The sequence below is a fragment of the Schistocerca americana genome, chromosome 1 (assembly GCF_021461395.2).
Source record: "Schistocerca americana isolate TAMUIC-IGC-003095 chromosome 1, iqSchAmer2.1, whole genome shotgun sequence".
NCBI classification, from domain to species: domain Eukaryota; kingdom Metazoa; phylum Arthropoda; class Insecta; order Orthoptera; family Acrididae; genus Schistocerca; species Schistocerca americana.
The window spans coordinates 1,034,680,212-1,034,705,106 of record NC_060119.1 but is presented as its reverse complement, the minus strand read 5'-3'; the positions used below and the strand labels follow the sequence as shown (position 1 = coordinate 1,034,705,106).

The 24,895-nt window shown below is 40.8% G+C and overlaps 1 protein-coding gene across 2 annotated transcripts in view; it reads left to right on the top strand.

The window, feature by feature from the left end:
• LOC124616745 (GATOR complex protein MIOS) overlaps nucleotides 1-24,895 on the top strand; it is a 224,283-nt gene that overhangs the window by 172,946 nt on the left and 26,442 nt on the right. For both annotated transcript variants that reach the window (XM_047145126.1, XM_047145117.1), the window contains exon 13: nucleotides 2,794-2,932. In XM_047145126.1, coding sequence (XP_047001082.1) covers nucleotides 2,794-2,932 — 139 coding nt within the window. The remainder of the gene's footprint in view (nucleotides 1-2,793; nucleotides 2,933-24,895) is intronic.

The window sequence follows — 24,895 nt, the reverse complement described above, 5'->3', positions numbered from 1 at the left end:
ACTCTTATGAATCTTGGCTAATTCCATTTACTGTAAATAGTGACAGAGAACCATACACTGGCAGGTGAATGACTCTGGGATTACTAGTCATGCTTCTGTAGCTCTCGTTTCCCTCTCTCGATGAAGTTCATCTGTGACTAATAATAGAAACCGTTCTGGATTTGAAGATTAATAGGTCAAGGTTAACAACAGCAGGCTGTAGTGAATTCTTACTTTTACTCCTACAGACTGTGTTGTTAACCAAAATGGGACACTGCTAGCCATACAGTACGGGAGGGAAGGTATGAGTTTTAGAGCTGTCTGAGGATTAATTGAACATTATGATGATGGAAATTTCTAAATGAAAATGGCAGATGGAAAATGCATTGCAAAAACCATCATCCAAAGGTGATTGTGGGTGACTCTTAACCCATTTGCCTGTGGTGATGGGTATAGCCATTGTAGCAGCTCTATGTATTGTGGTACAATGATGGCTACACCTGTCAATGTGCTGTAGGGGTAACATATGACTCTTCTGTAGCTCTGCGCTTTCTGTAATAATTCTGAGCCATACTGCTGGATGGCACTTGTATGCTTATGAAACTGGATCCACAGCACTAGATGGGACTAGTTGTGTGTTTGTGCAACTGAAGCAATAATTCACATGTTGACTGTGAATTATGACCTCAGTGAGTGACAGAGTGCTTGGTCCCTATAAAGCAGCAGCTATGAAAATTCTGTGTGTTTTGGAAAATAATTATATTAGTGGTGCAAGCAGCAGTGAAGACAATGACATTGCAAATGAGACATCAAGAAGTAGCATTTTGGAGGATGAGGAAATTGTAAGTAACAACAAAGTGTGGCATCACATAAAATGTGTGCTGATGTGACAACAGAGTGTTCCACTGTCTCTTCAAAGTCAGCTCATTGGGACTCGGACAATGAAGCTAATGTTCTTGTAAGTGGCAGTTGCACTGTAACATCTGAAATAGAAGGAAGCAATAGTTTGCAGTGTCCCGGACAAAATCCAACAGAACTTCAAGTCATAAATAGGTTCCTAACAAAAACATTTTTTGAGGACATTGTGAGAGAAACTAACTCTTACGCGGCTAAAACACAGGCTACTAATTCAAGCAGTGACAACACATGCTGGTTTCCTGTAACAGCTGGCGAACTGAAGGCCCACTTTGCTCTCTACATCCTCTTGTCACAGACATGAATACCTTCAGTACAAGACAGTTGGTCACAAAGAAAAATAATTGAGACGCCAATATTTGGTAAAACAATGCCACCGATAAGATTCAGTGCTCTCTCTAGGTATTTGCACTTTGCTACTGAACCACCAAAAACACAAGATGATAAACTGGTGAAAATAAGACCAAGCATTTAGCAACTGCTTGACAAATTTCAAAGAATGTATGTTCTTGGTAAAGATGTTAGCATCGATGAAAGCCTGATGAATTTTAGGGGCAGGCTTTCATATATTCAATATAATCCATCAAAGAGAGCCAAATTAGTTGTAAAAATACATAAAGTATGCTCTTCAGAAAAGGATACTGTTATAACTGAAGATATATACCGGAGAAGAGGAAGAAGATTGTGGTCAAACTGTGTGAGACACTGTTTAGAGAGTGGAGAACTCTTTACATGGACAACTGGTACATCTCTCCCAACTTGGTTAGGAACTTACTAGGTAGGAGAACACATGCTGTTGGGACTGTAAGACAAAGAAGAAAAAAATATGCCACCCATATTCAGTGGAACCAAACTGAGGAAAGGAGGACTAATATTCATGTCATGAAACAATATGCTTGCTGTGAAATGGTCAGACAAAAGAGACGCTCACTTCCTGTCGACACTTCATGATATACCAGAGTATGTGGGGGTACATAAATGTGGAAAAAATTCCTAAGACCTAAGTTTTATCAATTACAGCCAATGAATGGGAGTGTTGACATACACAGCCAGTGTCTTTCCTCATACCCACTTATGAGACAGTATGTCAAGCAATGTAAGAAGATAGATTTTTATCTCCTAGACATAGCACTGCTAAATGCTAGTGTGATTTACCACATATGAACCCAGTGCCTAAGAGGACGATGACAAAGTTCTGGCTCAGTGCTGCAGAGCAGCTCTTGAACAGCACAACTCTCCCAGTCCACACTTGTAAGGGATGACTAATGCAGAAAATCCACTAAGGCTTCAGTAGAAGCTGGGGACATTTTCCAGCAACAATAGTGTCATCTGAGAAGAAAAGTGCTCCCTCCAGAAGATGCAAAATTTTTTATGATTGAAGACATTGTGAGAAAACTTGTTTTAAATTTAATGTATGTAAAGTTGCCCTTCATGTGGACAAATGTTTCATGATATACCATACACAACTAAACTATGTCTTGGTATGATGATGTAAGTTGCTAAAAAAAGTATATTTCTTCATATTTTATAAATAATTGTGTATGTGTGAAAAATTAAAACTACACAGCAGAAATAATTGTATTCCAATGACAAATCTGTTCTCAAAAATTCTACGTGAATGGTTTAAGGGGAGTCTAAATCAGAAAATCATTCTGTTTTTTGTACTATCTTTGTCTCCCAGTCATTCAGCTGAAAGTGAATCACTATCTGCTGTCATTTTCTGAGTGTGGGGTTAGTGAAAGCCAATAATAGCCACACATAAGACTGTTACTAGTGTAATTATTGTGAAAACTAAATTAATTCGTGCAAAACATTATTTTCAGTAATGTTCACATTTTCAAATGTTTCTTTAAGGATTTGTGGACAATACATGTTACATAGAATGTAATTATTTTTCAGGTTCAAGTGGTGAAATCATTCAAATTATGCAAAATTATGTTAATAACACTGGAGATGTTCAGAGTGTGAGCCTTTTAGCCATACAGACCTTCACTCAAGAACTCCTGGATAACGATACTACACAGTCATGGATTGAAAGGTTAGTGAAATACTTCAAACCAACTTTAAATGAAGTAAATATGGGAAATTAGGTTTCACAGTCTTTCTTCAACATACAGAATTGTTTTAAGAAACCTTAGAGCACAAAAATTGCCAAAAAATGTTATGAAAGTTACAGTGTGTGATCATAGTTTTAAGTGCACACATTACTTTTTCTGTAGAGAGAAGAATTGTCAGAAAAAATCAGCAGTCAAATAGCAATAGAAAACACTTTTTTTGAAGTAGATGGAAACACAAACAGTGATGATAATTTCACCTCTAAGGTCTAAACTTTTACTTGTGTTTTAAAAGGTAGAAGGAAACAAGGTTACTTAGGGCTTAATTGCAAAGTCATTTAAGACAACAGCCAAAAGAAGACAGAAGTAAAGAATAAAATTATGAGCAACAAATGAGATACAAAAATCTAGAACTTATAAATTTTGGAGATAGGGGTTTCTGTCCCAAATAATACTGCTCTCGATGAGGAGGTGAGCATAGTCTTCCAAAATTCTGTTCCGGTGTTAGTCTCATGTTATGAACTTTTCCTCAGATGTGAGACTATATTGGTGCAGTACCCAGAAGTGCTGATAGATACCCTTAAAGTAATGAGTTATTTTATGGGGTGCAAATATGTGGTGCAAATATGCTGAGCAACTTACACCACAGACAACTTGGAGAATCAAAGTCTATTAACCATTGAGCTAAATGTACTATGAGTTACTGACTATTAACCAATGTTACTGACTGGAGACTATTGGGTTTCACTTGCACGTCATCAGTGTGGAAACTGGTTATATGGACCCCAGCTTCTGAAATTCAGAAGCATTCAGCTAGGTTGAAACTGCTATGAGCTCTGCCAAGGTAGAGTGAAACTCATTGGGCACCGGCAGCACCACATTTCAGTGTTTGGCTAGACAGATAATAATATGTACCTGAGGAAACCAACTGTCCTTTGAAATTTTATTTAGGCACAATAAATTGTAGAACTCAGTGATCTAAAGATAGATTAATGGAGTTAGAAGAGAAATTAAATTAGATCATATGAGATATGATAGGTTTAACAGAAGGGTAGGGTGGGGGGTAGAGAATTAAAATCAGGTCATGTGTTTTACTGCAGAAGAACAGTCATAGAAGCAATCTCAGAAAGTCTAACAAGACTTTTTTAAAAAATCAACAAAAGGTATTACATAGATACCATTAAAGCCTATGCATCAATGTGCTCACATTCTGATAAGAAGATAGAAGATCTTTACAAATAGTACCAAAATTGATAAATGATAGCAGCAAGCTCACTACAATATTACAATGTGGGATTATAGTGCAAAAGCAGGACAAAAATGAAGGAGAGGTTCTATAGTTGGAAAAATGGATGCAGTATTGGGTATGACAGAGGTTGTGCACTTGTACGGTGCATGCAAATGTTGCTGGTATGGAGAAATTAAAAGAAATAAAAGTCTCAGATGGAACAAGGCAGTTAGTGAAATGAAGGCAAGAATCCATACATACTATAAAATTGCACGTACATTTGTGTATGTATGTATGTATGTATGTATGTCCCATATGTCCTCCTAAACCACGATTTCAACCAAATTCCGTACACATATCACTTACTGTCTGGAAATCATTGCTGTTGGCTGCCTATCTACCTATCAAAGGAGTGGGGATGAAAAAGCAGAGTAGTCCTTGACATGTGAATACCCATAATTTAGTCGTTCAGTATTTGAGAATGAGAGTACTTATAGATGTGCAACAAGTTTTACACATAATTTCAAACCTTTGTGAAACTTTGTCTTGCCGACAACCTCCACAAAATGATGAAAGGAAAAAAGTCTGTTGCGTGTGACATTTTCACTGTTTATGCAGTAAAATTGATGTTTTATTTATATTCACAACACTTTTTCTGACAGTAGGCAGATATACCACTGGATGCACCTACAAAGTTAAATCATTGTACATAAAATAGTTCTGGAAATACAATGTCATAAACATTGAGCTACATGAAAATGCAACTTCCGGGCAAAATTCACTAGAGATGTGGGTGAAATATGTGTACAAATAAATGTGAAATATGTTAAAGATTTGTGTATTTGGACAAAGCCATGGATCAATATCTCATCCTAAACCCCTAGAATGATTCAACAAAATTTGCTGCACATATTAGTTACAACCTGCAAAGAAATACTGTGGGGGCAAAAACCACCAATCTCCTATTGGGGTGAGCATGATAACTTGGATGGAGAATGGGGGAAGGGGATAGGAGGAGATTGGCACAGATTGTGGAAGGGGGGAGGATATGGGCAGATAGGGGAGGGGGAAATGGGCAGAGAAGGGAGAGGAGGAAATGTACAGGAAAACAAAGGAAAGAGAAGAAGATGGACAGAGACAGGGGTAGGAAGAGAGAAGCAGAGAGAGTTGAGAGGAGATGATGAACAGTGTGTTGGGGTGGAGGAGGTGGACAGAGAGAGAAGGTGAAGGTGGAAATGGATTAATAGAAGATTGGAATAAACACAGATGTGCAGAACACTGGGTGCCCAGATAGTGATAGAATGAACTGATCTAAACAAATCTATCTGTGAATGTCTTTGAGAGGAAGCACAAAGGTATAATTAAAATTTGGTGTGAGGAACAGTCAAACACAATAAAAGTATGAAGTAAAGAAAACAGAAATTTATTTTTAGTAGACAGTACTTTTCATCAGTTAAGGTGAGAGAAAATTATACAGACATTCCAAGGTTTCTGTAAATGTTTGTACAATTCAAGAGATTTACCAGAAAAACAGACACACATAATAATGAGAGTCTGTAACTGAAAGCAGATGAGCTGTGCAAAATCACTCAAGGTATTGAGAAAGGAAGGGTACCAGTGAATCATGGTGTTTTAATAGAAATTATTAAACCTGCAGTAATAGTTATAGAAGAGAACTTAAAAAATTATTGACAGAATTTTTGAAAGAAAACTATTCCTCAAAACTGGAACAACAGTATAATTACTTCCCTTGACAGAAAAGGAGATAAAAAAGGCATAAAAAAGCTGGCTTCCCTCTGTGATGTACAAGTTACTCAGTAAAATTATTGCCAGTCATGTAAGGAAAAGGTCATTTTAGTAGGGAAAAGAAACAGAAAAATGGCAAGGAAACAATTTGGCTGTAGAAGTTGATATAGCACAATGGAAAGAATACTTTTGACTCGGGTGCAACAAAATGTGTACTGACAGGCCGTCAGAAATAGGGCATTGATTGGACCACTGTTAGTGTTCTGCTAATGCTATAGACATCATCATCGGGATAGTGAGAAATTTGTATCTGAATGATGACTGAGGCAAGGAGGTTTCGCATAACCAGAACTGTTTTCTGCAGTAATAGATAAAGGCATCAGATCCTTAAACTGGAAAATGACGAAGGGATACATGTTAATGGTACATATCTGAGCCACTTTGTTTGCTGATGCTATTGTGCTGTTTACCTCTGTTTGAGATAGATTTCAGCATTGACTGGAAGATAATAAAGTTTCAGGTGAATAAGTTTTATACTCCCCCTGCAGCCCAAAAAAAAAAAAAAAAAAAAAAAAAAAAAAAAAAAAAAAAAAAAAAAAAAAAAAAAATTGCCACTTGCCACTTCAGACAAGATGCAGAACTGATTCCATTAACAGTGATGACAAGACAAAATCAAACAATGGAAACTTCAGGAAGGAATAGCAACAATGCAGGAAAAGATAGATTGCTACTTAGTGCAAAGATGACACATTCAGTTGCTGACAGGCACAATAAAGACGCTTACACATAAGCTTTCGGTCACAGCCTTTGTCAGAAAAAGAGAAACACACACCATACATTCACACAAGCAAGCACATCTCACACACATGGCCACAAACTCCAGCAGCTTGGTGTAGAGTGAAACTATCATGTGGGATGGAAGCAGTACTCTAAAAGGCATGGGGGAGGGGAAGGGATAGCAGTGTACAGGTGGGGGAGAAAGGATTGCTGTCTGGTGGAGTATGCGGGGACTAGGATGCCAGTAGGAGCAGCATCAGGAGGCTGTGGGGCAGAGAGATGGGGAAAACTGAGCAAGAATGGTGAGGAATGGGAAAGATAAACAGGTGCATTGGCAGAGAGTGGCAAAAAAAATGTGTGGGAGATGAGAATGGGGAGGAGGTGTTAAGACAGAGTGTGTGAAAACTGTGGGGACAGTATGTTGACTGAGGCTGGAATAATTACTGGACTGGAGAATGTGTTGTAAGGATAACTCCCATCTGTGGATTTCAGAAAAGCTGGTGGTGGAGGGGGGGATCAAGATGGCTTGAGTAGTGAAGCAGCCATTGAAATCAAGCATGTTATGTTACAGTTCATGTTGTGTCACAGGGTGGACTGCTTTGCTATTGGCCACAGTTTAGCAGTGGCTGTTCATCCTGATGGACAGTTGGTTAGTAATTGTACCAACGTAAAAAGCTATGCAATGATTGCAGCAGAGCTGGTAAATGACTTTGACTGCTTTCATATGTGACCCAGACCCGTGAAGGACTTGTGACAGGACTGGCATAGGAAGTGCTGGGTTGGTGGATTTGGCAGGTCTAACACCTGGGTCTTGAACGGGGATGTGATCTTTGTGACAGGGGCTTGGGATTGATAGACTAGGATGTTATTTACGTTGGCTGGGTGATGGAACACCAGTTTAGGAGGGATGGGAAGGATCTCGGGTGCAATGGTCTTCATCTCAGGGCATGATGATAGGTAGTCAAAGCTGGAGCAAAGGATGTGGTTCAGTTGTTCCAGTCTGGATGGTATTGGGGCACAGGGAGCACACCTTTGCGACTGATTCTTGGGGGTGCTGTGAGGATTGGGGGTGTGAGGGAAAATGACACGAGAGATTTATTTGCAGATTAGTTCTGGGGGATTGTACCTGTCTTTGAAGGTGTTAGAGAGACCCTCAACATACAGGGCAATGGGGTTCTTGTCATTACCCATGGGCAGCTAGGCTGCATGGGAGGGATTTTTTGTTGTTGATAACAGCTGTTGAAATGCAGGAACTGTTGGTGATTGGTTTAATATGGACAGTGGTGCAGATGGAGCCTTCAGAGAGAAGGAGGTCACTTAGACAGTGACCTCCTTCTCTCTGAAGGCTGTGTTCAGAAGGATCAGGTGAAGTGGATGGGAGAGAAGGTGTTAAGGTTGTGAAGGAATGAAGAGATGGGTGTCTTGGCCCTGAGTCCAGATTATGAAGATGTCATCAGTGAATCTGAACCAGACTAGGGGTTTGGCATTTTGGGAGGCTAGGAAGTTCTCCTCTAGATGCCCCATAAACGGGCTGGCATGGGGGGGGGGGGGGGGGGTTGTTATGCGGGTGCCCATAGCTGTGCCACAGATTTGTTTGTATACCTTCCCTTCAGAGGAGAACTAGTTGTGGATTAGGATAAAGTTAGTATAGTGAATGAGATAGTGGGTTTAGAGTATGAAGGATGTTGGAAAAGGTAGGCCATGTACATGAGGGAAGTTGATGTATAGGGAGGTGGCACCAACAGTGATGAGTAGAGACTCAGGGGGTAAAGAGGTGGGGATGGTGGAGAGTCGGAGAAGGAAGTGTTTGGTACCCTTGACGTGAGATGCTAATTACGGGCAATTTGTTCGAGGTGTTGGTCAATGAGGGCCGAAATCTTTTCAGTGGGACCACAATAACCAGCCACCAGAATTGTTGGGTTTGTGGTTTTTGGGGAGCATTTTGAGAATGGGTGTGTGGGGTGTTACAGAGGTGAGGAGGGAAATTGATTCATGGGAGATGTTCAGGGAAGAGCTTGAGGGTTTAAGCAGGAGTTGGATGTTGTGTTGAACTTCTGGGACAGGATTACTGTGGGAGTGTTTATAGGTGGAGGAGTGGCAATGTTTATAGGAGTGGCAGAGGCCTGTCAGGTTGTTGCATACCAACCACATCCTTCACCGACTCTCCACCATCACCCACCTCTTTACCTCATGCACCCCTACTCGTAACTGTTGATACCACCTCCCTACACACCAACTTAGCTTCTGCCCATTGTCTTACCACTATTCAACACATAACTTTTCCAATGCCCTTCAGACTCCAAACCCACTACCTCATTCCTCATACACCTTATCAACTTTAACCTAACCCGCAACTACTTCTCCTTTGAAGGGAAGGTATACAGACAAATCCACGGGGAGCCACAGGGCACTTGCCTATGCCAACCTGTTTATGGGCCATCTAGAGGGGACCTTCCTAGCATCCAAATATGCCAAACCCTTCAGATTCATTTATGATATCTTCATGATCTGGGCTTGGGACCAAGACACCCTATCTTCATTCCTTCACAACCTCAACCACTTTCTCTCTCATCCACCTCACCTGATCTTCCTCAACTCAGCATGCCACCTTTGTAGACATTGACCTCCTCTCTTAAGGCTCCAGCCACACCACTGTCTATATTAAACTGACCAACCACTAAAAGTACCTGCATTTCGACAGCTGTCATCCCTTCCACAACAAAAGTTCCTCCCATACAACCTGGCCACCCAGGGACAATGAGAAGAAATTCCTTGCCCTGTATGCTGAGGGTCTTACCAAGGCCTTCATAGACAGGCACAATCCCCCAGACCTAATTTGCAAACAAATCTCTTGTGTCATTTTCCATCACACCCCAAATACTTGCACCACACCCAAGAACCAGCCACAAAGGAATGTCCCCTTCATCACCCAGTACCACTCTAGACTGGAACAACTGAACCACATCTTTCGCCAGGGCTTTTGTTACCTACCTGAGATCCTTCCCACTCCTCCTAAAGTGGTGTTCTGTTGTCCACCCAGACTCCACAACATCCTAGTCTGTTCCTATGCCACTCCCAATCCAAGACCCATGCCACGAGGATCATATCCCTGTTCAAGACCCAGTATTAAACCTTTCCAGTCCACCCACCCAGCACTTCCTATTCCAGTACTGATGCAAGTTTATCCTACCCCATCAGGAGCTGGGCCACCTGTGAGAGCACTCATGTCATTTATCTGCTCTGCTGCAATCATTGCACAGCTTTTTTGTATTGGTATGGTAACAAAATGGTGGCAAGAGCAAAGTAGACCACTTATGGTACAATATGCAGCTGAACATAACATGCTTGATTTCAGTGGCTGCTTCTGTACCTGAGCCATCTGGTTCCTCACCTCTACCACCAGCTTTTCTGAACTGTGCAGATGAGAGTTATCCATTCAACACATTCTCTGCTCCAATACTTATTCTGTCCTCAACCTCTGGTAACATACTGTCCCCACAGCGTCCACCCAACAGTTTCCACCCTCTTCTGTGCTATCACCTCCTCCCCATTCTTGTGTCGTACCTCTTCTTTTGCTGCCCTCTGCTAACGCATCCACCCATCTTTTCCCATTTATCTCCTTTTTTGTTTCGTTTTCCCCACCACCCTGCCCCGCAACTTCCTGGTGCTGCGACTGTTGGCATTCTAGTCTCTTCAGACTCTGCCAGAGAGCACCCCCCCCCCACCCCCCTTCCACTTGTACATGCTGGTATCCCTTCCTCTTTACTGGCCCCTCTAGATTGCTGTTAGCGTGTCATATGATAGTTGCGTTCTGACCCGATCTGCCAGAGTTGGCAGTCATGTGTGCGTTATGTGTACTTGGTTGTGTGAATGAATGGTGTGTGTTTCTCTTTTCCCGATCTGCCAGAGTTGGCAGTCATGTGTGCGTTATGTGTACTTGGTTGTGTGAATGAATGGTGTGTGTTTCTCTTTTCCTTATGAAGGCTGTGGCCGAAAGCTCATGTGTAAGTGTCCTTTAATTGTGCCTGTCTGCAGGTTAACATGTCATCATTTTCCTACTTTGTTGATATAACAATACAAGAAGGAATAAAAGATTGTGTCACATGGAAATGGCAAAGATCAGACACACTAATAAAATATTGTCTACCTGCACACAGTCATAAGATAATTAGCACAACGAGCCATGATACATAACCCTACCACTCTTGCTTGGTGATTTTAAAGACAGTTTATAATGGTCTACAATTAGCTTGGAACTTTTCTTTGACAAGTTCTTGTGCAAACATATGTGCCAGTTGATCTTCTGACTTGACACATGTTATAAGAATAGAACCATCATTTATCTCTTTCTAGTTGTCCTCATAGAGTTAAGCTGGCTGTCCCATGTTGACACAGAGCTCCTGCAGGCATGTGAAAAGCCACAGTGCTTCAGCAGCTGCATTGTTTTTTTACAATATACTATACTTAAGTTGTAGATCTGGCAACACATTTTTGTCTGCGAGATCTCCAGGCAACAGATCCACTCGTGCATCTTGGAGACTGCTTCAGTCTGTAAAGTCTTTTCATTAATTTGTAGACTAAGATTGCATTATGCATCAATGAAACCTTCAGGCTCTTCCATGACAATAACTTCTTGCAAATCACCGTTGAGAAAGACAGTTTTTATATCAAGCTGCTTCATGTCCATATCGTAGATTTCAGCCAAAGCTAAAAGAATACAAATTTATTCATACCTAACTGCAGGTGAAAAAGTTTCTTCATAATCAAGTCTGATTTTCTAGGCATATCCTTTTGCATATAGTGTAGCTATACATAGGTCGTATATGCCCTGGGACATTGGGGAAATCCAGGAAAAACTCAGGAATTTTTTCATCCGGGAGAAAGCTGGGGGGAAACCCGTGAGTTTTTAAGAATTCCGGGAATTTTTCATTGTTTTAGTTTTCAGTCAAATTTTTGTAATTTGATGGTTAAGATCTGACACTCCAGAATATTACAGTATCCCGCTACTGCAGAATTATACTGCAGCATTAAAAAAAATAAAAATAAAAAAAATAGAAAACAAAATAAAACTTAATTAAAACTTAACTTGCAAAGGAAATGTGCCATTTACAACAAAACACAGTGCACACACACACACACACACACACGCACACACACACACATGACCATCTGCCAGCAGCAAAATGTGTCAAGGGCTTTAGGGCAAAGACTATGCAATACTTTATAATAAACTGCTTCTGATGAGCACGACATCACAACTGTTTACATTAAGTTCGCTTGGGCAGTTGCCAGCTGGCTCACGTGCAGTTGAGCCACGTATGAGCAGTACCTTCTCCTGCTTCTGCCTGCTTGAGGTGTGGCTGTTGTCTATATCAGCAGTAGCAACAAGCAGCCATATGCTACAAGGAAAATTTTTTCTTGCTGCCTGATTCGCACATGTGCAGAGCAGTCTCAGTTGGAGTGGGGAATGGGTTAGTCTCCACGTGACCTGTGTTTACGTGTAGTGAATTTGCTGATGATTCCTTTTTGTTTATAGCTCTCATGAATAATGAAAACAAATCAGATTTCTGTGTCTGGGAACTATCAAGTGAATTAAAATACATTTACATGATTACAGAAGGCTAAAATATGTAATTAATGTCAGCTTTCTTATTTCCATGGTTTTGGCAGTCAAACATTAATCACCTTGCAATTAATAGTGTGTCTTATCTTTGCCATTTCCAAGTGACTCACAATATTTTATTCCTTTGTGTGCTTTTTGTCTTGTTATATCAACAATGTAGGAAAAAGATGACATGTTAAGTTGGAGACAGGCACAATTAAAATACACTTACACATAAGCTTTCAGCCACAGCCTTCATCAGGAAAAGAGAAACACACACCATTCATTCACATAAGCAAGTACACATACTGCACACATATGAAGTCAGTTTGTTAGTTTGTCAGTTTGTTAGTTTGTCAGTTTGCTAAAGAAATTTGGTTGTATTAATCTTTTCCCGTGAGACAGTCAATTTATTTGAAGCAAAGTGTTTCATTCCACACTATTGGCTAATTTCAACTGTTCACATAATTTCAAGTGCACATTTTCTGCTTCAGGCACATATGACATTATGCCATAATAAAGAATCAAACATTAGGTAATATAGTAGTGGTATTCCTAGAAAATTTACATCCTAAAAACCACACTGATAAGTTTAATATCAGGTTGGGACCTACTTCATTGTGAATCTGGACATACGGATGTGCACTTTAAGCCAAATTATGCACTTTAGTATGGTGGTTTATGAAATACTGATGCTCTTAGAGTTCCCTCTGATGACCCATGCCTTTTTTGACATAATGTAAGATCCCTTAATGCTTTATACATAATAACATATGGATTTCCTATGTCATCATAGTTGGGCACGCTCAGTAACACCTGTTTTCTGGCACACTCTGGCAACTGCTGAAACAGACCTATTTCTAACAGGTAGCAGGAAAATATTGTGAATGGTGGTTTGAAAAGCGTTACTATCAAAGTAAATTTCATTTTACGCAAAGTGAACTATGTTATATGTGAGAATGTGTGATGAATTTCTTAAAACACTGAGCGTTTGACTCTCATTTAAAACTCAACACTTTGAGGACCAGCCACTTAGAAGGATTTTGAGCCCAGAAAACCAGGCATTTATGTCATTATTAAAATTTTCCTGGCATATTTGTTCGATGTATCTTAAAGTGTAACACACGCAAAAAAAAGACCTGTATTATAAGTGAAAGCTTAGCTTTTCTTGTAACTTATTAATCTTGGAGACCAATATTATATGTGAAAACTTAGTTTCCTTGTAGCTACACTATGTATATTAATTCAAACCATTACTTTTCCTATCTGTGTCTTCGCACTGCTTAACAGTGATGTTACTATTGTCTGACTACATCACTTGCCTTATGCTCTGAATATTTGCTGTCATCAGCTGGTGAGATCATGTGACATAAGCTACGGTTGGCAATCACAATCTCGATTTCAATGCTTCGGAAACTAATGTGCTATGTTTGGTGAAATTCGAATTTATACTTTTGTAATACGAAAATATGCGGCCTTGAACTATGAAAATATGCAGCGTTTATGTTGCTGACATCAAAGATCTTTCAAAAATGTGTCTTTTTCTTCTGAAGTCCTGGAAAGTTTTAAGCCGGTGTATAAAAACTTCACCATTCGAAGGGTTGATAAGTTTTACAGTTCCAAGGGAAAGTGTACTGTCACTTAACACGGAAAAGCTATATTTTCACCCAGAAAAAACTGAATTTTTAACTGGGAACTCCAGAAAAAATCTGGGAATGTTTTTCCATTTCCACATATACACCATGTATATACTTCATTATGTTACCATCTGCTCTACATTTGATTTTGCAAACCCTTTTAAAACTGAAAGTTTGACGATCTGGAGGTACGTTGTGCAAGGCCCAGGTATTATTTATTGCCAATAAGGACGTTCCATCTTTCACTGCTTCGTACCAGTTCTCAGAGCCTTTGGATGTCATCGCCTCCAACAGTGGCTGCCTCACAAGCCACATAATTTTGTACATGAACTGGAGGGCAAAGTTTGTTGCAGTTTTTAAGATACATTCGAAGTTGAGTGACCTCAGAAGCACAGCATCCTTGATCTTACGTAACTACATCTCTGTTGTCTGTAGGTTTTTGAATTTCATCTTTAAAAAGAACTAATGAGGTGAATGACATCTTTCCATACACATCAGCATTGACAGATTCTCCTGGAGTACTGGCACAAGTTGGCAAATTTGATATAAATCCCTTCCTAAGCAGTTTTCCATATTGACATGATTAACTAAAGAATTTGTTTAAAACATTTGATTTCAAAATTTGGAATCAAACCACAGTCAGTCATTTTCTTCAAATTATCAAAGTTTATATGCCACAACGTCTTGTGTCATAACAGAGTTAAGCCAGATGGTACACAATTTGACTGTTGAATGAAAACAACATTCTGTAACACTGATTTTCAGTTTTTACACCTATTGCCATTGGCCTTGCCATATTCCCCCTTCCAGATACAGTTTCTGGTTCATTCCTACGTGCGACAGACTTGCCTAATGAATATGGACTTATAATGATCTCTTAGTTCAATAATGTTGTTGCCAGCCTCAAGTGGTTGCATAACACTGGAATCCATGCTTTCAGTGCTACCAGGGAATCCTCCTCCGCTTTGTAATCACATTTTTCTCAAATTAGTGGGCTGCAATTCCTTTTTGAAAATTAAAAGCTATAAGAAAAGTCCTGGACATAAAATGTGTGTTAAAACTTGTTGATTGCAACTGAGATTTTTTTTTTAAACATTAGAAGTTGTTGTTAGTTGATTATAGTCTCTCTGTCAATATCCCTAATTCCCTCACACATAAATTAAGTTTCATTTTTAGGCATCATGCCAGTTCTGTGAATTACTAGCTCAGCCTTTTAGATTTGGATTTGGATTGTTTGGGGGAGAACACCAGACACCGAGGTCATCGGTCTCATAGGTTTAGGGAAGGATGGGGAAGGAAGCCGACCATGCCCTTTCAAAGGAACCATCCCGACATTTGCCTGGAGCGATTTAGGGAAATCACGGAAAACCTAAATCAGGATGGCCGGATGGGGGATTGAACCGTCGTCGTCCCGAATGCAAGTCCAATGTGCTAGCCACTATGCCACCTCACTCGGTTCAGCCTTTTAGATGTAAAGTGAAGCGCACACTTGCCTTAACATTTCTTAAAGTCACTTCAAAATGTGTTTATACAACACAGTCAGCCAGCGAGTAATTTGTGAGTCACAAATGCCAGAACACATTTCTCCTTAAATAAAACAATGGAAAATCCAAGATGGTGTTTAATAATGTTATGAAAAGGGTAGTTGCTACTCACCAAATAGTGGAGATGCTGGGTCACAGGTAGGCACAACAAAAAGTCTGTCATGAAATAATATTTCAGCTAACAAGGTCTTACTCGATAACAGATGATAGACAGATACAGACCCGCGTGCCCACACACACACACACACACACACACACACACACACACACACACGCAAATGCAGCTCATGCATGACCACTGTCTCTGGCAGTTGAAGTTGCATGAGTGTGTGTGTGTCCATAATATTGTTACTTTTCTCCATAAATGGTTATTAATACTCTTCAAAGTTCATCTTTACTATTTAGCTATGAATATCTACTTGGATTTATAAAATCAGGAATGTGTGAGCAGTATCTTTTATGGAAGTCTCATCAAAGTAGCAACTCTAAAACTCTGAGCATTGATTTTGTAGGAATGTATATTATTACTTGACAAAACATGAAATTCTTGTATATGGTCACTGGTGTTGAATCATTATTCCTCTCACATGTCACTGAAACCTTTCTGGCTAGACAAATATCCGAAACCATGTAACAGGTTACATACGTTACACAATAGCAAAACTCAGTATTCAGAGTTATTGTTTTATGCTTCGTGCTCATATCAACTCGCGTGTGTAAATGTCTGTATTTTGTGGAAGGTTTCGTAAGAGAATCTTTGCTTAATACTTCAAACTATCCATTTGCCTTGTGAATATTAACTGTCAAAGTCTTTTGAAACTAAATAATAATTTTCTCATTATACCTACTCACTGCTTAAAATTTCTATGTTACTTCTCTTCATAACCATCTCCAATCACTGCTAGTCATAGGATGAAGATTTCATACAGAGAAGAACGAAGAACTTTTTAATGATCTGCTGGCAAGCTCAGGTGCAACAGTATTAACACCATTTTTACATTTCATTTTATTTCAAATGTAATCAAAGTGGTAGCATGGCAGTGTCTCCCAACTTCAAAGGAGTTCTCTGGTCGCTGGTCAGACTGCAATATCACTCAACTGAATCTGACGTAGTGATGCCTGTAGCTGGCTGGAACACATTGTCATCTCTCATGATTTATGTGAAACAAATAAAGCACATACACAAAATCAGTAAAAAACCTGCAATAATATGAACAGTGTAATTACAAAAACATATGTCAATACTTTGCTGGCATCACTCAGTGGAAATTTTAACTTAATAATTCATGAAAGTTTCATTTGTAAAAATTACATTTCCCAATGGCAAGCTGAGTGACTCCAGAATTAATTGATTTTACTTGATTACTAGGCTCTTCTTACAGTTGAGAGGATAACTCTTTGAGCCCAGGCATCAGAGTCATCTGTCTTTTAGCACTATGGACTCTCCAAACACACTTTCATACAACTTAAACACATCTTAGCTGATGCCAACTCCAGGATGATGAAGATGGACAAGAAGATGTGGGTGCAGGACGGTAGGTCACCATTGCCCCAAGCTAGCTGCTGGAGAGGGCGCTCTCCAACACGCCGATCAAGGTCTCCATCACCTAGCCTCCGCAACCTGAAAAACTAAAGAGTGCAACCTTCCTTGGAGGTGAGGCCGCCGAAGAGAAAAATCCTCTGCTGTCGATCACTACAAAAATGATAGGAAACTATGTTGATATCCTCATGGATGGCTGACCAGCTCAAGCTCTTGTGGACTCCGGAGCATCGTATTCAGTCATTTCAGAGAAGTACCGTCGCCAGTTGCAGAAAACTGTATTCATTGATAGCAAAACATCTCTGCTGAAGGTGGCTAATGGGAAATATGTAAAACCTACAGGAAGATGTACCATTCATGTGGGTATCAGTGGCCATACACAGCCCTTAGAATTCATATTCTTGCAAGAGTGTAGTCATGATGTCATTCTCGGATGGGGCTTTGTGAAAGCTTCTCAGGCAGTTATAGATGGTGGTCGCTCGAAGATTATGCTAGACAAGATGAGATACTATGGTCAGGAAGAAGGATGGCAGTTGGAACTTTTGTGTTGATTACAGGAAGCCTAATAAGATAACTAAAAAGGACGTTTACCCTCTTCCATGAATTGATGATACACTGGATTGTCTGAAGGGGACTAAGTTTTTCCCAACCATGGACATGTACTCAGAATACTGGCAAATCGAAGTAGATGAGGCTGATCATGAGAAAACTGCATTCATCACGCCTGAGGGCCTGTATGAGTTTCAGGTAATGCCATTTGGTTTGTATAATGCACCAGCAACTTTTGAACGGATGATAATCTTCTAAGTCACCTGAAGTGGACGATGTTTCTTTGTTATTTAGATGACATTATAGTGTTCTCAGAGACATTTGATGAAAATATGAAAAGACTGAGGGCCATTCTTAAGTGTCTCCAACAAAGCGGACTGAAACTTAATCAAAGAAAGTGTATCTTTGGAGCAAAAGAAATCAAAATACTTGGACACCTTGTGTCAGACAAAGGTGTGCAGCTAGATCCAGATAAGTTGAGATCTGTAACGTAATTTCCTATTCTTAAAAGTATTAGAGATGTGAGAAGCTTCCTCAGATTATGTTCTTATTACCATTGTTTTATCAAAGACTTTTGTATCAAAACCAGGCCACTCCAAGAGTTGTTAAAAGCTGAAGCTAAATTTATCTGGGTTGTTGCTCAACAAAATTCTTTCGATGTGCTGTGAAAAGCTCTGATGACTGACCTTGTATTTGGCCTGTGTGATAAGAAAGCACCTACAGAACTGCACGCACATGCCAGCACGTATGGGATCGGTGCTGTTCTGGTGCAAATTTCGGGTGGAAAAGAGAAGGTTATAGCCTGTGCTTCTACGACACTTACAAAAGCCGAGAGAAACTACTCAACTACAGAAAGAGAATGCCTTGCTGTGATCTGGGCTATGTGCAAATTTCAACAGTATCTCTGTGGAAGGCCATTCACAGTTGTTACAGACCATCATTCACTTTGTTTGTTGACAGGTCTTAAGGATGCAACAGGACAACTCGCCAGGTGGGCACTGCGTCTTCAAGAGTATGACATTACCATAGTGTACAAAAGTGGAAGAAAACACCAAGATGCCGACTGTCTCTCAAGGAACCCTATGCAAGACCATCAAGACTTTAATGAAGATAGTGACTGTCTCACTGCATTCCAGGATCTCTCTGCTGAGCAGAAGAAGGACACCAAGATATCAGAAATTATGCTTGCCTTAAATCAGCCAGAGGATGTGAAAGGACAATTTAAGGTAGTTAATGGATTACTTTGCAAGAAAAACTTGATCCATTTCGAAAGAGGTGGCTACCAGTGATTCCTTAACACATAAACTTAGATGTTCTACAAAAATTCCATGACACACCTGAACCCAGACATTTAGGATTTATTAAGAAATAGGATAGAATCCACAAGAGGTTTTTCTGGCCAGGGTTATTTAGAAGTATCCCTCATATATGTCGCACTGTCGAGAGTGTCAGAGGAGAAAGACAGTTCCTCAGAAACCACCTGGCTGACTCATACCAATTTCACCAGCTGAAACGCCTTTCCAGCATGTTAGGATTGACCTCCTCAGACAATAGATGGATTACTGTTTACACTGATTATCTGATACGTTATGCTATTACAAAAGCCGTGAAAACAGCCGAGGCATTTGAGGCAGCCAAATTCATCGTGGAAGACATTATATTAAAACCCGGTGCTCCAAGGTCATTAATTACGAATTGGGGGAAAGTTTTTCAATCGAATCTTGTGACAAAGATAATCCATCAGTGCAATGTTACTCATCACATGACGACTGCGTACCATGTGCAAACTAACAGGCTTACTGAACGTCTTAATAAGACCTCGGCCGACATGCAATCAGTGATCGTTAATGTTGAGCAGAGAAACTGGGATGAGGTGCTACCCTTCATGACGTTTGCCTACACCACTACCAAACACCACAGGATTTACGCCATTTTTCCTGGTGCATGGACATGAGGCGACAACGACGATGGACACTGTGTTTCCATTACATCGTGATGACGTGGATGACGACTACATCAGCCAGATGTTAATCAGAGCTGAGAAAGCTCGGCAGTTAGTTCGGCTCCGCACACTGCAGGCTCAAGAAAACAATCACCGAAGGTCTGACGCGAGCCACTGCCCTGTTGTCTACCAGCCTGGTGACCTCGTCTGGATCTTTACTCCTGTTCGGAAGGTTGGTCTCTTTGAGAAGCTCCTCAGGCGCTACTTTGGACCTTATAAGATTGTAAAACAGTTGTCTGATGTTACTTATTAAGTTGAAGATTTCGACCCCGACACAAGATGAAGATCAGAGATACGGTCCACATCCTTCGCATGAAACCCTATAAGGATCCTGCAACCCAGGGTAACTTCGAAGCTCCAGCGACAGGCAATAAGCGGAAAGGTGATGAAGAGCATAGCATCAAAAGAAGTTCTAAGAAGATCACCTCCAAGGTGAGAATCAGTCATCAGGAGTCGAAGTATGCAGGACCGATGACTTGTTCCTGGACGCCAAGATGCTGTTCTCTTAAGGAGGAAGCAATGTCACAGAAGAAGCTGAGTAGCACCGTGGTGTAGTGGTTATGATACTAAACTGTTGCATGGAGGGTTGTGAGTTCAAAACTCACCTGGACTGTACAATTTTAATTTATATATTCGGTTCAAGTACATTCTAGAAGTATCCACAAATGTCAAGAATCATTGTACTGGAATGTTCTGTAGCTGTTGTAGCTGTTTGTATACTGTATGTGTTCTGGCCAGAGGCAGTTCACTGTGCACTCTTGTATGTGCAAGTCCTGAATAAACCTTCGTTAAGTGAAGTTAGTGTTCATCACTCATCTAATTACACCTTTTTCTACATGACGATATAATGTATCATATTACAGGTTAGGTAAGTAATAAAATTCTGTTTGACATCCAGATTTTATGTTCAAAGCCTTAAGGCTGCTTAGAACTGGTGCTTATGATGCATTTATGTATATAATATAGTATGTGGCTATTTGCATTCATTTTCCATTTATTCGCTATATATATTACTTCTGGTTCATGACTTGACCGAGAATAAATTCAAGATCTCATTAACTGCTTGCTTCTTCAGTCCACTATCATGTACTTAAGACATACGTAGAAATTATACAGTCAGTATATAATTATCTGAACTTAATCTACACAGTTTCTTTTAATGAAATTTGTAATTGCTGTTTAGTGACTAGATTATCCTGGATACTGTATGACAGGCATTTCCAGTGATTATTTTGCTCCATCGACTTGCTGCTCTCTGGCAAACAATTACTGCTTCACTTCTTTTTGTTATGAAGTTTCATGAAATTATAATATTATACAATTCTCTCAGTTTGGTACATAAAGTTCAACGATCATGGAGTAAAAACTTCTACCTTATTACCCAATACCGGAGAGAAAATTTAATGTATTGTCCATAACAAAAATGCATTTGTTATCGTAACTATTATATCATGATTCTATGCCAGATAGCATTGTCTAACAATTCAGTTGTTGTGAATAAGTACAGTTGTTTGATTCTTCATCTGTTCTTACATATCCCTTCATCATTTCTTTAAGAGCCTTTAAATGCATTTCTTTTTCAATATAAATAAAATTCATATTAACACTCACCTCGATCCTTTTGTCTTGTATAACTTTTTCCAATTTTGTCTTTTACAAGAGTCCCTGGTTTTACCTGCTGAATGCTTGTTCAGTTGTAATGAATAGGAAATTCTCCAATCTGAACCATTCTTATACGACGCTATCTGTGCCAATACATATTACTACCTGCCTTAAAGGAGCAGAATGCCTGAATGGTCTCACTGGTCTCTGTGTCCAGACAGCCCCAGGTACTACATACATGCATTATAGAACATATCCACTTCAAGTAGCAAGGGCTGTGACAAATATTGTATTAATTTGCAACTATTGTTCTCTTGTAGTGTGACTCACGTGTATTCACACAAGTACTCCAAAAAGAAACACTCAAGGTACATCTGCCTAATATATGTACACTACTTAGTGGCTCCCACTGCTCTCACACTGCTACTTACTTAATGATGGACATTATATTGCAAGGTTATTAGGTACTTAAGTACTCAGATTGTCATTTTGCTCAGTCTTCACAGCTATACTCTATGGACTTATGTTTCTTCCCTTATCACTTATGCATATCAGTTATTACAGTGTATTTTAGTTTACTTACACGTATGATACCCTTTTTTAGTTCATTTATCTAACTAATGAAAATAAAATCACTTACCCTTCATATCTATTTAGTATGGCATATGTACCACACACCTCCACTACTACGATAGTTTCTTACCTGTGATACATTATACAGGCCTTTATTAACCATAGATGTGGATTCCTGGAATGGCTAACATATCCCGTGGTCCTTGCAATAACTGGAAAACCTTTAGAACTCTGGAAAGACGTCTGTACCATGACTTTATTGCTCAATTGAAAACAATGCCTCACTGTCATCTCATTACATTCCTTAAATCAATTCTTTGCACACAGAGCCAATATAGCTGTTACCAAGTCTAAAGATACCCGTCCTTTGAACCAATGTCTTTAGATAGATTAAAAAATCTAGTCACCAAGCAGCGACAGGAAAACAAACACATAAAAGCAGGTTGTACTTTTGCAAGCTTTTGGAGCCAGGGGCTCCTTGTTCTGGCAGAAGGGTTGCAGGGGAAGGAAGAGGGGTGGAGGAAAAAGGCTTCAGAGGTCTAGGAAAAGGGGTACGTTTTGAAAAAACCCCAAAATCATGGGTCAAGGGAGACTTACCAGATGGAATGAGAAGGAAAGACTGATTGTTGGGGCCTGCACTGGACGAGATTTGAAAACCTGAGATCTTAAAGGTGGAAGACAGGGTAATATGTTAGACAGAGATTACTGCAAAAGCATTGTGCATGAGTTAATAAGAATGAAAAGCTAAGGGCATTGTTGTACCAGAGGTGGGAGGGGGGGGGGGGATGTCAAAATTAGACGAGTCAGAAAATGAAAGATGTAGATAACTAAAATGGAATGAAGAAAGGACTAGTTACTGTGAAGAAATGCTGAGATAGAAGAAATTAATGTAAATTAAGACAAGGTGGGTGATGAGAACCAAGGACATGTTGTAACACTAGTTTCCAGCTGCAGAGTTCTGGTGTTTGGTGAAACAGGCACCAAGGTCACAAGTGTCATATTGTAGAGCATGCTCTGTCACAGGATATTGTGTGTTGCTGGTATACACCCTCTGCCTATGCCCATTGATTCTAACTGATAACTTAGTGGTGGTCATGCTGATGTAAAAGGCCAAATAGTGTTTACATAACAGCTAGTATATGATGTGTCATTTCGCAGGTGGCTCTCCCTTCGGTAGTATATGTTTTGCCATTTACAGGGCTGGTATAGGTGTTGGTAGGAGTGTGGGTAGGGCAACTCTTGCAGCGGGGATGGTCACACGGGTAGGAGCCATAGGGTAGGGAGATGGGTGCAGAGGGAGCCTAGGGTCTGACAAAGTTACTGCAGAGATCAGGAGAATGATCGAAAGCTATTCTAGATGTGATAGGCAAAATTTCAACAGAGTGGATCTCATTTCAAGGCATGATTTTAGAAAGTTACAGTCTTGTCGAAGTAGCTGATTAATACATTCAAGACCACGATAATACTGAGTGACAAATGATGTGCTCTGAAATTGTTTTTTGGAGGGATCAGCAGTTTCAGGATTGGATGTGATGGCCCAGGAAACCTGGTTTTGGACATGGCTGGTGGCATAATTATGTCCAGTGAAGGCTGAGGTGAGAATGGTGGTGCACTGCTGTATAGTGTCTGCATCCGAACAAATACGTTTGCCTTCAATGCCGAGTCTGTTTGGGAGGGAACGATTCACATGGAAAGGATGGCAACTGTCAAAATGTAAGTACTGTTATTTCTTAGTATGTTTAATGTGGACAGAAGTGTGGAGTTGCCCTTCAGTGAGGACAAGATCAACATAAAGGAAAATGGCATGGGATTTGGAATAGGACCATGTGAAATTAATTGGGAGAAGGTATTTAAAGCTTTCAGGAATTGTAACAGGTCAGCCTCACCTTGAGTTCATATGGCAAAGATGTCATCAATGTACACTCCTGGAAATTGAAATAAGAACACCGTGAATTCATTGTCCCAGGAAGGGGAAACTTTATTGACACATTCCTGGGGTCAGATACATCACATGATCACACTGACAGAACCACAGGCACATAGACACAGGCAACAGAGCATGCACAATGTCGGCACTAGTACAGTGTATATCCACCTTTCGCAGCAATGCAGGCTGCTATTCTCCCATGGAGACGATCGTAGAGATGCTGGATGTAGTCCTGTGGAATGGCTTGCCATGCCATTTCCACCTGGCGCCTCAGTTGGACCAGCGTTCGTGCTGGACGTGCAGACCGCGTGAGACGACGCTTCATCCAGTCCCAAACATGCTTAATGGGGGACAGATCCGGAGATCTTGCTGGCCAGGGTAGTTGACTTACACCTTCTAGAGCACATTGGGTGGCACGGGATACATGCGGACGTGCATTGTCCTGTTGGAACAGCAAGTTCCCTTGCCGGTCTAGGAATGGTAGAACGATGGGTTCGATGACGGTTTGGATGTACCGTGCACTATTCAGTGTCCCCTCGACGATCACCAGTGGTGTACGGCCAGTGTAGGAGATTGCTCCCCACACCATGATGCCGGGTGTTGGCCCTGTGTGCCTCGGTCGTATGCAGTCCTGATTGTGGCGCTCACCTGCACGGCGCCAAACACGCATACGACCATCATTGGCACCAAGGCAGAAGCGACTCTCATCGCTGAAGACGACACGTCTCCATTCGTCCCTCCATTCACGCCTGTCGCGACACCACTGGAGGCGGGCTGCACGATGTTGGGGCGTGAGCGGAAGACGGCCTAAGGGTGTGCGGGACCGTAGCCCAGCTTCATGGAGACGGTTGTGAATGGTCCTCGCCGATACCCCAGGAGCAACAGTGTCCCTAATTTGCTGGGAAGTGGCAGTGCAGTCCCCTACAGCACTGCGTAGGATCCTACGGTCTTGGCGTGCATCCGTGCGTCGCTGCGGTCCGGTCCCAGGTCGATGGGCACGTGCGCCTTCCGCCGACCACTGGCGACATCGATGTACTGTGGAGACCTCACGCCCCACGTGTTGAGCAATTCGGCGGTACGTCCACCCGGCCTCCCGCATGCCCACTATACGCCCTCGCTCAAAGTCCGTCAACTGCACATACGGTTCACGTCCACGCTGTCGCGGCATGCTACCAGTGTTAAAGACTGCGATGGAGCTCCGTATGCCACGGCAAACTGGC